The sequence below is a fragment of the Poecilia reticulata genome, chromosome 19 (assembly GCF_904066995.2).
Source record: "Poecilia reticulata chromosome 19, P_reticulata-male-v2, whole genome shotgun sequence".
Classification (NCBI taxonomy): domain Eukaryota; kingdom Metazoa; phylum Chordata; class Actinopteri; order Cyprinodontiformes; family Poeciliidae; genus Poecilia; species Poecilia reticulata.
The window spans coordinates 25,616,491-25,629,903 of record NC_088848.1 but is presented as its reverse complement, the minus strand read 5'-3'; the positions used below and the strand labels follow the sequence as shown (position 1 = coordinate 25,629,903).

General features: G+C 38.6%; 1 protein-coding gene across 2 annotated transcripts in view; it reads left to right on the top strand.

Annotated features, from left to right (window-relative positions):
• adgra1a (adhesion G protein-coupled receptor A1a) overlaps positions 1-13,413 on the top strand; it is a 40,703-nt gene that overhangs the window by 11,605 nt on the left and 15,685 nt on the right. The window contains exons 4-7 of one of the 2 annotated variants that reach the window (XM_008438058.3): positions 6,957-7,080; positions 7,684-7,835; positions 10,373-10,468; positions 10,567-10,736. In XM_008438058.3, the coding sequence (XP_008436280.1) occupies positions 6,957-7,080; positions 7,684-7,835; positions 10,373-10,468; positions 10,567-10,736 (542 nt within the window). Of the gene's footprint in view, positions 1-6,956; positions 7,081-7,683; positions 7,836-10,372; positions 10,469-10,566; positions 12,209-13,413 lie in introns of those variants that run through there. The other variant, XM_008438057.3, reaches the window with a different exon arrangement.

Here is a 13,413-nt window from a genome sequence, read left to right as displayed (position 1 = left end):
TTTCAGCCAAGCTGCATGCATTCAAACCTGGAACTGTGACCTCTCCCTCTGCATAAAACAAAACACTGTTTTTCTTATACAAAGTTCACACTGCACATAAGAGATCCATCAAAAAGGTGTACATTTCATACACACACCATGCAAGCAGAAGTGAAAGTGTTTTGTTTGATCATTCAAGGGTATTGTATTAAAATGTTTTCTTACTATGAATTTACATACTTAAAAAATCCAAGGAAGGGAATTAAAGTCATTGGTATTGGAAGAAAAGACTGGGAACGTTTAGAAGACACCTGGGTCAGGTTGGGTGCAGATGCCTGGCTGGTAAGAGTCCATGTGTTATTTTGTGGACAGGCAAACTGGGGTTGCCAGTGTTGGCCGGGTGGTTTGGCAGACTCTTTAGTTTTCTGCCCCATCCATCACTATGTTTGGGGGATGTTGACCCAGCTGATTGGGAGAAGCAACTAGTTGTAATGTGTGCAGTGTGGCAGTTGGATCCCTTTTCAGATGTGGTGTCATTGACGTTTTGCTTGGTTTGGTGGTGACCATAGCGCTGGGCTTGGTGATGGTTGTGTGTGGAGTTTGAGTTGATGATGCCATCATACATCTGCTTCAATAAACCCACTGTCATCTGGACAAAACAGGCAACAAGTTGTAAAAGATCATGTTCTTTGATTTCTCCACTGCATTTAACACAATTCAGCCTGATCTGCTCTGCAAAAAACTCCAGAAGACAGATGGAGGCCTGAACAATCGCCTGGATCTATGACTACCTCACAAACAGACCACAGTTTGTGAGACTGAAGGACTGTGTGTCTAACCAGGTGGTCAGCAACACAGGAGATCCTTGGGGGACTGTACTCTCACCATTCCTTTTCACTCTGTCCACTTCAAACTTCCAGCACAAGTCTGACTTCTGTCATCCATGATAGCTGTCTAATGTCAATGGTGTAAAAGTTGGGTTAGGGCATTGAAAAAGTTGTAAAAGTGCAAAATTTGGGCATTCTGAGTGCAGATGCTTTGAAAATTATTGGACAAATGACTATAAGGTCAAGGTATAAATAGGTGTAAATGGTTACAAAGATGCCAGTCAGCAAACTGAAGGAGAACAAGGAGATCAAGTTTATTTGTATTACACATTTCAACAATAAGGCAGTTCAAAGTGCTTTACATCATAAAAACATCACACAGACATCAAATATGAAACAAGCAGCAAACATTACATTTTATCAAATTCCATCATCAAAATCATTAATCAAATATGTTGAGCAATATTCCAGTTATGGCTAATCAAAAGCAACTCTAACCATGCAGGATTTTGTAGAGGATTAAGTGGCTTAAGTCTGGGAAAGAAAACCTAAAGATACTGGCAGAAAGTTTCTCAGGGTGAGTTGCAGAACTTTTGTTTTTGAACACTAGTATGATACATTGCATGCTGCATTCACCCAGATTTTCACTGGGTCTATGACTACCTTTGACTACCTCACATGTGATAAGACATGCATGGCTGCATGTCTTATCACATGCAGCCATGCTGAATGTGACGAGGCTGTGAACAGTGCTGCACCTCACACTGACTAACATCATCATAACACCTAAGATAAAATTATGTTGGACTATCTAGTATCCAGTAGAACATGAACATTTCCTTCGTCCAAAGGAACATTTTCTTTTTGCCAAACCAACTCATATTCTAAATTTCAAATAGCCCTAAAATGTTACTAGTTCTCACAACATTTGTAGTAAAGAATTTTTTTTGATTTCCATATATTTTCTATAATTGTAAAGCTTACAATCCACATATTCACAATCTGTAAATAACTCAGATTCTACCCCTCATATCAGCAATTCTCATTAATTCATTTAATAATTTTGGTGTTTCCAATAAATTGTTGACTAAGGATGTTTTGGATTTAATGATGTGTTTACATTGTTGATAGTGGAGAAACTCTTCTTTCTCAACTCCAAACCTCTGGACTAAATCACCAAAGGACATAATTTGATTATTGTGAAATATATGTTGGAGGTGAATGATTCCCTTTTCTGTCCATGATGAATAGTAGATTGGTTTATTAAATACTTGAAAGTCTAGACTGTTTGGTGTTTGGAGTATATTTACAAGGACTTAATGATGATTTTTGTAGCTTTCCACAGGCTGTCAGAGTAGACTTTATTGTGGGGAATTTGAAAGTAATTCATTTTTTTTAATTGATTGCGTAAATAAAGGTAATTCTGATACTGATTTATTTAACATTGGTTTTGTTCTATGTTAATCATGAGTTATTTTCACTGTCAAATTTAATCCAATTAACTGAATATTGCAATAGATTTGTTAGATCAGTGTTTTTCAACCTTTTTCAGCCCAGCGCCCCCCCAGCCTTTATCCAGGTCCCTCACCGCCCCCACCAAAGAATTTGTAGGCTACTTTGCACTGATTATTATTTTATTATTAATATTACTATCACTATTGTAGATGTTTTGATTTTTACGCTTGTTTCTGTATTTATTATCAAAAATAATTTCCAGGAGAACTAAAAAGTCATGGGAATTAAAACATGGATAGAACTGTAACTACATTAATCATAACTCTTCTTCTCTTCAGTGTTTGTCAGTTTCTGGTGGTGCAGCTCTGTGCTGCCTTCAGGAGAATGGGACATCAGAGTTTCATCCATAAAACTTCATCCTCATGGCATTTAATGTTCAAACCAGAGCTTTCAGTGGAAAAATAAAAGTTCCAGGTCCTTTTAATGCCATAGAAATATGAGACAGAAACATGGATTATATCTTTATATAGACCTGTCTATTGATTATAGATTAATAGTTTTACTGGACAGAAATTACAAAGAACAAATCTGGTTCTCAATCAAATCCTAATGAGTAAATTGAAAGTGTCATGGAGTCATCAGCCTCATGACATTAACACTGACATGAAAAAAAAAATGGAAAAAATAAATATATCAAATCTAATTAAAAACATAAATAAGTGATCAGTTATTTACTGTTATGGTCTGTAAGATATATTTATTCTCAGTACCAGATGTGGTCTCAACAAACCCATGACACTTCAACAATATTATTTTACCTTTTATCTGGAAATAGTGTTTGTTTATTCTTGCCATACAATCTCTGTATTAATTATTGCTCTAAAGGTCTTGCCATACCAGTTTATTCCTCTGTATTTACTTTAGTTTCTTAGTTTATTCTTGCATTTTGTTCTTCATTCATTTCATTTAGTTTTATTTGATTAGTATCATCCTCTCTTGGTTTATTGCTATGTCCACTTTAGTTTCTTTGCTGTTGCTAGATTTATTTTATAGTTTATTGACCATCAGTAATCTTCACTCATCACCTGCTGCGCCGCCTAATCATCATGTGTTTCACATCATGTGTTGATTTTTCACTGTTCAGCGTCGGATTCTCTGTTTTTATGCCATAATTCACATCTAGTTCGTCGCTCCGTTTTATGTCCTGCTTCTCTTGTTTCAGAGTTTTGCACAATGTTCGCATTGTTTTTTTTTTTAACCCCTAAGGTGCAGGGTGGTCGGGAAGCGTATCGATGGGGAAAAGGCAGACTGACATAAACCTTTTAAAACAACGGAAACAATTTCTGCATTCTGATTATTGAAATTTAAAAGTGCTGTGTTGTTCTATCACCCCCGTTTCATACCGGACCACTTACAGCACCGTGTTAACGCTATAAAATGAACGCTCTCTATCGTGGTATCACCCATGGAGGGATTTCTTGATTTTTTTATTTAAATGGGTTCATTTTTCAGAGGGATACACAGTGAGGGTATCGTGATTTTAGCTACCAGTAGCAGGAGAACGGAGCTGCGCCAAGAAGCTAACAGAAGCTACAAACACTGAATAGAAGAAGAGCTGCCATCGATACAGTTGCAGCCAGGCATGATTTAATGTTACACAATACAGTTTTACCAAGTTGCTCAAAGTCTAAACTGGCATTGTTGTTCATTTAAGGTGTAAAGTTTACCTTCGACCAAACGCCCCCCAAAGGCATCCCAGTGCCCCCCTTTTGGAAACATGTCCGTCAGCGCCCCCTGCCGTCCTCTGAACGCCCTCTGGGGGGCGGTACCGCCCACGTTGAGAACCACTATGCTAGATAGTAATATTGAAAGCTGGGTGCCTCTAATTCTCCAAGTCATTTTCATGTAAAGTTTTTAGGTATATTCTAGGTTTTTTATTTTTCCAATAGAACTGAGAAATGCAAGTGTAATTGATTTAAACCAGTTTTCTCTAGGAGTAATTAGGAGAGGTGGAGAATAGATAATTAAGTTGTGGAAATACCTTCATTTTTATTGTGGATATACGGCAAATGAGTGAAAGTGGAAGGTTGGTCCAGTGCATTAGGTCACCTTCAATATTTTTTAAGAAGTGGGATATAGTTAAGAGCAAATAATTTTGACAGCCTGGGTAAATATTTATTCCTAGATATTTTATGTAAGAGCTAATGTAGTATTTTGAGATGCAGAGTCCCATGCTCCATCAGTTAGTGGAAAGATAATGGATTTTCCCCAGTTTATGGTGTGGTGAAATTTTAGAAATGTAACTGATATTAAAAGTTTATTTAAGAGAATAATGTGCATCTTGTAAAAATAATAGGATATCATCAGCATATAGACTTATTGTATGTTCAATAGCTGAGTCACGGATTCCTTCAATTTTGTTATTTTTCCTTATTGCTACAGCAATTCAATGAAAAGAGCAAACAGAGAGGGTGAGAGTGGGCATCCTTGTCTGGTTCCTCTATGTAGCAAAAAACTAGAAGTTGTAATTCCATTTTTGCTTATTGTAGCTCTTGGTGCAGTGTACAGTTTTTTTTATCCACCCAATGAATGACTCTCCAAATCCAAATTTTTCCAACACCTTGAGCAAGAATTTCCATTTGACTTTACCCAAATCTTTCACTACATCCAAATAAACTATCACAGTTTTTGCTTGATTTTGGTGGGAGATATTAATTTAAATAATCTGCGGGTACTATCAATTAGGTTTCTGTTTTTCATAAAGCCAGTTTGGATTTGGATGAATTAATGTTGGGATAACACCTAATTTAGGCATAAAACATGCAAAATACTTGCAGGCACAACACAGCAGCTTTTCAGTCAAAAGGACAACTGAAAAATCTGCAATCAGTAAAATAATATTTCATAGTAAGGCTCTCAGTACCATAAATTATACATGAGTCAAATAAATCTGCCTATATCAAATAATGTCAAGTAAAAAAGGGAAACATTCATTCAAAGTCAAACCCAGGATGCATCAAAATTAACAATCCTTCCTGATAGCTTGGCTCGCTGATTAAAGATTATTCTGATTGGTTGTTTCTGAGCGGGCGGAGTAATTCTGCAGAACACAGGAGGCAGAAGACAACGATTATATTTTTCAGAGATTATCTGTCTTGTGTTAGGACAGCAAAAGTTTTAATACATATCAAAAATGTTTCCTTTTTTTAAGTTACGTGCTGCAGCTTTAAGCAGAGGTTCGGTGTGAGAGTTCACTGCAGGTGGAGCAGAATATTGTGAAATATTACAGTAGCGCGTAGCGGCGGTTCAACAACGAGAACAGAACCAGCGTCTTACCTCGTCAGCTCGAACATTTAAATCATCCTTCAGGTTATTTGTTTAGCTTTCTGACCGTGATGCGAATCCAGGTGAGTGTTGGTAGTTGCGCGCTGTTTGCTGGCCGCTCTGGATGTCATTTTTTTCCCTGCATTGAACCTCGATCACAGTTGCTCGTCTTTCAAATGTCACATTAGATTCGTTGTGTTGATGCATTTTGACGTGCTTCACCCCCAGGTAAATTTCCACCGCAACACCCAAACGTCCCCGTTCACTCTCAGAGCATTACTGTTCCACACCACTAAGTTTAGGATTTACTGCTGCGTGTGAAGGAAAGAGGAGATCAGCTGAACACGCAGGCTGTGAATGAGATACAGGTGATCAGCAACAAGAGACCGTGATCGGTAATTACCGATCATACACTTTTTCACGGAAATCGGCCGATTATGATCGGTGGCTGATCGATTGGCACACCTCTAGTTTCAAGAGTAATGTTATGCCAGCTGTGTTCATCACTTGTGGTATGGAAGAATTAGATTTGATTTCATTTATTACCTTACAGAATAGTGGTGATAACATGGGACAGAATTGTTTGTTGAACTCAGCAGAAAATCCATCAGGTCCAGGTGATTTGTTGTTGGGCATTTCAAGAAGTGTGTTTTGAAGTTCAGCTGGTGAGAGTGGAAGCTCTAGTGTATTAATTTGTTCATTAGATAAAGGAGGAAGATCCATCTCTTTTAGGAAGGATTCTATTTGATTATCTTTTGGATTATTATCTGGTGTATATAACTGAATATAAAAAGATTTAAAGATATTAATTTCTTGAGGGTCTTGCTGAATTTAAAATGGCGGGAATGGTGTATTTTTCTTTCTTATGCTTAAGCTGAATTGCTAAGTATTGACCAAACCTCAACTAATGTCCCAGTTGAGCACCCCTGGGACATTAGCACAGACATCAGAATATATTTTAGTTGTTGAATAACACATTTTTTATGGATGATTTTTTCCCATTGATGTTTTAAGTTAGTTAGTTCCTCCTTAATTTGATCATCTGGATTTGTATTGTGAGAGTTTGTTAAATACGTATTTTGTTTTTCTAAAATTCTATCTGTTGTTGTTTTTTCTTGTGTGTTGAATATGCTATCAGCTGTATACATGTTTTATTCAGCAGCTTTAGAATTAGTAATAGTAAAAATCAGATGACAAAGCCTTAAAATTTTCAAGATAAAATGCAGCTACAATTCAACCACTTCAACCAAATTGCATGTTGAAATTACTGTGCTCAGGTCCAAAAACCTTTGCTGTTAAATCAGATGTAGATTATAGGTATGTAGACTGCTGTCTAACTACATATTTACTTTCTTCATTCACTGTTTCTAGTGTCATCCGCGTCAGTAGGAAGGGCTGGCACACCCTCCTCAATTTCCTCTTTCACACAGGCCTGACATTTGGGGTGTTTGCTGGAGGCATCAATCAGATCCACTTTCCTTTGGTTTGTCAGATTGTAAGTGTGCCATCTTCTGCTCTTTTGTGTAGCTAATATTTTACAATTATATATTTTTGTGGAGCGCAGTAATTATGACCCTTTCTGTATATGGCTAAACAGCTTGGACCCATCATTTGTAAATAAATTTGAACAAGAAAAAGTCACATTTTTAACTGTCAACTAAATTTCAAGAAAAGCAGTGTTTTCAAACCCAATACTAATCGTAGATTGTTAGTATTAGATGTATAGTACAGCACCCTCACCACCCTTGATTTTTTTTAAGTTGATCAGGGTGTCAAGGGATTTTTAAATAGAAATCCTTTTTCCTTTACCATTTTTCACTTTGAAAAAGTGAAGGGAATTTATGCGGTAAAAGTGACATGTCAGAAAATTACTAAAAGAAAATATCTACTTACCTAAACTTGTTTGTATCTACAGTCTGGGTAATCCTTAAAATGACTTTAATCAACTGAAAATGTGACAAACAAGGCTGGACTAGAGTTCCAAGTTTCATTTCCAGAAAAGCATTGTCACTTTTCAATGAGAGCAAATGTCTCCTGTGAATGAGATTATTACTATAATATGTAATTTTTAACTGTATTTCCTTCTTTGGTGTGATAGGTCGGCATTGTACTCCATTATGCTTCATTGTCCACCATGATGTGGCTGGCATTTACTGCAAGAAACATTTGTAAAGATGTGTGCAAAGAGCCACTTCAAGCCCAGGACAGGAGTGGCCCAGTCCAGAAACGTTCCAAACCAACCATCCTGAGGTAGAGTTTTACTTTCAAATAATAAAAAACTGTCTCTTGAGAGGGTTTTAAAGAATAGTCACTGTTGTCTTAAAGCCTCTAAATCTTTCACCAGATTCATAGTCAACCTTTGTGTTTCTATACACTTAATCACAAACTGGCTAATCTAACTGCTGTATGAATGTGAGAGGAACACGAGGTAGATAAGAAAAGCCTCTTTTTGTGGTGAATCAACATGTTTCTTTATAGGATCACAGTCGTTCATTTTTGTCAAATTAGTCCAACTTTCAGTTTGGTGTAATTTTTAAAATTTTGAACATAAATTTCTCAGCACTTTTAACTTGTCAAGAAACGCAGTGATCATCCCACTTCCCCATGCTGGAGATTTTAGTCTAACAGTAACAATCCATAAAGTTACCTTTAAAGTTAATCACACAAGTAATGTCAAGACCCAACAGTAGACCTAAACTTCAATAAAATCAATCTGGTTGTGTGTGTTGTTTTTGTCTCCTGCAAACTTTGCTTTAATTCTACTTTTTTCTATCTAATCATAAGAAATAATAGTTAGGCAGAAAGAGAGTCATGGAACAGGAACAGCAGGCTTCCTGGAAGAAGAGGAAGTAAGTTTCCAGCTTGCAGATTCATAGAAATAGTTAAAACTATTCCTTATTTCAAAGCATAAAAGTTTGAAAGAATGAAGTCTAAACATTTTGAGTAATTGAATAAGACCCGAAGTAAAATTCTTAAGTTAATATTGGTTTACTAATAAGAATACGTTAGTGTAAACTTACACTTGTGGAAATACAAGTAAAACAAGTAACTGTAACTTTGGTATCAAATAATTAGGATTATTCCTGGTTTCTTTTCAGAAAACGTCTGTAATAACTCACTTTAAGATTATAATAAGAGTAATAAGTTATGGTTATCATAATATTATAAATGAATGCTAAATCAGAGAAACTATAAAGGTTATAAATGTGATTTTGACATTGAACTCGAAATGGTGCAAAATGTGTAACTGTAATTAAAGATCACTGATGATGTATTGGAGGTAGATGGGAGGTGAAAGGTCAGGGGAAAAGAGAGCAGAGATGACCAAGGCCTTATTTGGTAACAAATTGAACAACTTAAACTTTCCAAAGTAACGTTGAGCACCCCTGGGACATTAGCACAGACATCAGAACATAATGTCTCCAAGACAGTGATGGAGATATGATATCATCTGTCCAAGCACTCAGCCAATGAGAGGCACAGCAACAAAGCTAGCCAATGCAAACACACCAAAAGGTGGATAAACCCTTTATAAGGTGGGTGCAACAGAGGAATCTTTGGTTGGATCCTTCAGGCAGCTTGGAGCCAAGATCAAGATGGACAAAGAACTCTGCAGCTGAAGAAGAGCCGGGGCCACAGAGCTGAAGACTGTTCTGCACATGGGGACCAACCCGTTAGCCCCGCAACATGTGGCTTCAAATTGCACTTCTCTCAACAGCTGGGTTTAGACCCCAAAGACAAAGACCAAGGCAAAGATGAAGATAAAGACAAAGATAAAGACAAAGACAAAGGCAAAGAGGAAGAACTGCTGTGTTCCTTCCCTGAGACCAGCTCGTCTACATCTCAATGGACCAGAAAGTTTGTTAGACAAGGTGAAGGGAGCTACAGAGCCATAAGACAAGAAGCTGAAGACCGCTATGCACAAGAGGAAGTCACCCTAAGACCCGAGACTTGCTGCTCTAAGTCAGTACTTAAACTTCAATAAAATCAAGACCTGATTTTATTGGGTGCTTCCTGCCAGCACCCAAGACCTGTGTGACCTCACCATCGAAGCAGAGACGTAAGCTTATCAGAGATGTTGTGGACATTCAATTAATGAGTCACCTTAAAGTTCTTTGATGGTTGTAAAATAGCTATGATGTTTGATTCTGGAGAGGAAAAGGTGGAAAATGTTTGATAGGTTGCTTTTAGCCCAAAACTATATGTAAAACAACACCCTTGGGACTCTCCCAAGTCACTAATACCAACCTAGTTCAGTAACAAGTGCAAGTTGTAATAAAAGAGAGAGCGACCATTAACAGGTGTGCTCTGTGAAACTAGTTGGCTGTAGGCTGCAGGTGTTACATCTGGACGGGGGGGAATCCCAACGGATTCAGGAAACTCAATTTACCCATTAGACGGAGAGCTGCTCCTCTCAGAAGTTATGGTTAGGGTTAGGGTTCTCTACTTCAGAAGGGGAAGTAGAGAGAGAAGGGGGTGGGGGGGTTGCGCAACAACAAACTGTTTTTTTTGTTGTTGTTTTTTTCAGTTCTACAACTGACAAAGGACCTCTAATACAGCCCTAGTTTCAGTTGTATCTAAAACAGGAGTAAATCAATTTCATAATATTGTTAAGCCGGTGGTATCATTATTGTGAATCAGGAGGAACGATGATTACTGTTTCCTAAGTGTTTCCTTAGTAGCTTCCTAAGCATTTTCATCCGGTAGGTGGCAAAAAGACGAGATCTGTATGCTGACTCCCCTGCATCAACACATTTATTTACTAACTTTTTCACTTTTTTTGTCAGATTTTATCTTGTGAGCGATGGAGTACCTCTGATAGTTGTAGTCATTACGGCTGTGTTTGGCATGGATAACTATGGCAGCAGAGATGGAGCATTATAGTAAGTATAGATTCAATATATTCATTTCATTCATTCATTTATAAGTTTATCTTTGCAAGGTTAACAAGTAGTTTTAAGTCCCTGTTTATCATTTTCAGCTGCTGGATGGCATGGGAACCTAGTCTGGGAGGCTTTTATGCACCAGTAGGTCTTCTGGTCATAGTCATGTCTTTGTACTTGTTGATTACCTACATCCAGCTGAAGCGCCACCCAGAGAGAAAGTATGAATTACGCCTTCTAAGAGAGGATCAGCAGATGTTGTCATCCAGTGAGTCAAACCATCATTGTCAAAGTGGCAGTGGTGGAGCTTCATTGTCTGCTGGAGACTGTCTGCCATTTTCTACTGGTGCATCTGTACTGGCTAATGAACACTCTTTTAAATCCCAACTACGCGCCACCATCTTCACACTGTTTCTATTCCTGGCAACCTGGACTTTAGGAGCATTGGCTGTATCACAGGGACATTTCCTGGATATGATTTTCAGCTGCCTCTATGGGGCTTTTTGTGTGACTCTGGGCCTCTTCCTTCTCATCCAACATTGTGCCAAACGGGATGATGTATGGAATCGTTGGTGGGTTTGTTGCCCATCTAAATCAAAGATGGAGAATGTAAATACTGATAGACAGAGTCAGACACAACAACTCCATCGACCGCACTGCCACTTGAGTTCTCCGTGTTTAGGCAAGCAGCCACTGCTTTCATCACACCTCTTACAGGGTTCTTCAGACAAAATGACACCACCTCCTCAAAGCCCAACTCCAAGTAACACAGGTCCATGTTGTGTGGCTGTAATGAGTCCAGCATCCCCTATCCCATCTCTCATTGAGCCAAAGTTCTCACCACGTCCTCATTCACTTCCAGATGAGCTCCCTCGGCCAACTCTTCCCCTACAGAGATGCCTTACTGAGAGAGCAAAGTCACGCTCCTTTAACCGCCCACGACCATGCCTCCAAGACTACCGCTCACATATGGCTTCACTGAGTATGGATGGAAGTGTGCACAGCTCCCAAAGGGACAGCTCTCAGCCTGCACAGCATCTAGAAGGAACACCGTTAGTTTCACACAGCCCACTTCCAGATCATCAGCTTCTTTGTCCTAGTCCCCACTTGGATAAGCAGATGGCTTCCTGCCACACCTTTCAACATCAAACGTCCTGCCAGAGTATACAAGACCCAGTGACTTCCTGTCATGGCCATGTTCACGACATGCATGACAGCATAACGTCCTATCACAGTCTCTTCCTGCCTTCTCAAGGGGTCCATTCTTGTCAGTGGCACATGTATGGTTCAGCTACTCCCTCTGCTAATGCAGCCTGCTGTGAGAAACTTGATTCATTGACAGTGCAATGTGAGCAAGACCCCAAAACATACAGCTGCACATTAAAGTCAGAAGATGAAGACACAGAGATCCATTCTTTGGACATAGAGCAGAGAGGCTTTCCAAGAAATACTCTGCCTCGACAGCATTCCAAAGTTAGCCGACGAGGAGTCATTGGTCGAAACAGAAGTTTGCAAGAAGATGGCCTGTTTGGCTTAGATGCTACAGGAAATATTCGGACTGGCCCTTGGAAGAATGAAACCACAGTTTAGATGTGATGTCAGTTTAGCCTTCCAATAGCTGTCTTTATAGATGACTTGTATGTGTTATGGTCTTTATGCTGTACCCTAAAATAACCTCAACGAGTCCTCACATAATTTAGGACTAAATTAAGTTGTGAAATAAATAATTTTTAGTTATATTTGATTATCAACTTAGTTTAACTACAGGTGAATCCACATTATGCTTTAAATCTGCAAGCTATATTGCATGAATCCTCAGGGGCACAGTGGTTCTTTAATTAGAAATGTAAGTGAAAAGAAAGGGGTCAAGAGTTTAAACCACATCAATTCCACTTAGATGTTTCATGTTAGTTTCTGTAAATTGTTTTATATTATTCTAAAATGTTTGTATCTAGAACAATTTAAATACCAGCACTCACTGATTTTAAACGTTGCATAGGAACATAGACCAGGTACAAAATATGACTAGAGCCAACCGCCCTTGATTTTCTTGAAAAGACATGTTAAGGGACTTGGCCTCTTGACTTCATATGCATGAAAAAGCTTCCAATAACTCTTTTTAGATACAATTGTCTCAAAGACAGAGATAATCAAACCCCTCCCAACCAGAATAGCAGGTGCACTAAACTGCTCAGTGTCTGGGCATGGGTGCTAATGCAAAAGAATTTTGAAAATGTTACTTCTTCCTGCCTTTGGCTCTGTGTACATGACAATATCTAAAATTGTCTCTTTTTAGCTTTGTATCATGTTAGTCCTGTGAGGGACTGGTGACCTGTCCAGGGTGACCCCACCTCTCGCCTGTTGACCGTGGGAGATGGGCACCAACACCCCTGGGGACCCCACTAGGGATAAGCGTGTTGGATAATGGATAGATGGATATCTTGTTATTATATTATTCCCTTATCAAAAACAAACCTGGAGTGCTGCTTTGATTCTTTCATGTATGTTTGAAACATATTTGAATCTCCTGTGGCAACCATTCTGTGGTGTCTAAATGCTTGGTCTAGCAAAATACCACCTTTTTCCATAAAGCTCCTCCTTGCAACTGCAGTCTCCAGCTGAGCTTCCTCTCCTCCTAGCCTCCCCCATTCAGCTCCTTCAGACTAGCGGCAGCAGCAATTAGTAAACACCAGGGGGAACTGCGAGTCTGCTGAGCTTATTATATGAACTACATCTCTCAGCCCTACGTTTCTAACGTAGGGCTGATGATGGTGGGCTATCAGAAAGAACAGGAGTTTGTCAATGAGACAGAGGCCCAATTTCAAGAAGCTAAGTTATGAATTCAAATTTCAAGTCATGTTGCATACATACAGCACTTTTATAACAACTGAAAGTAACAGTTACTTGATTGTGGGGGTGGGCATTCATCAAATCATTTATTGTAA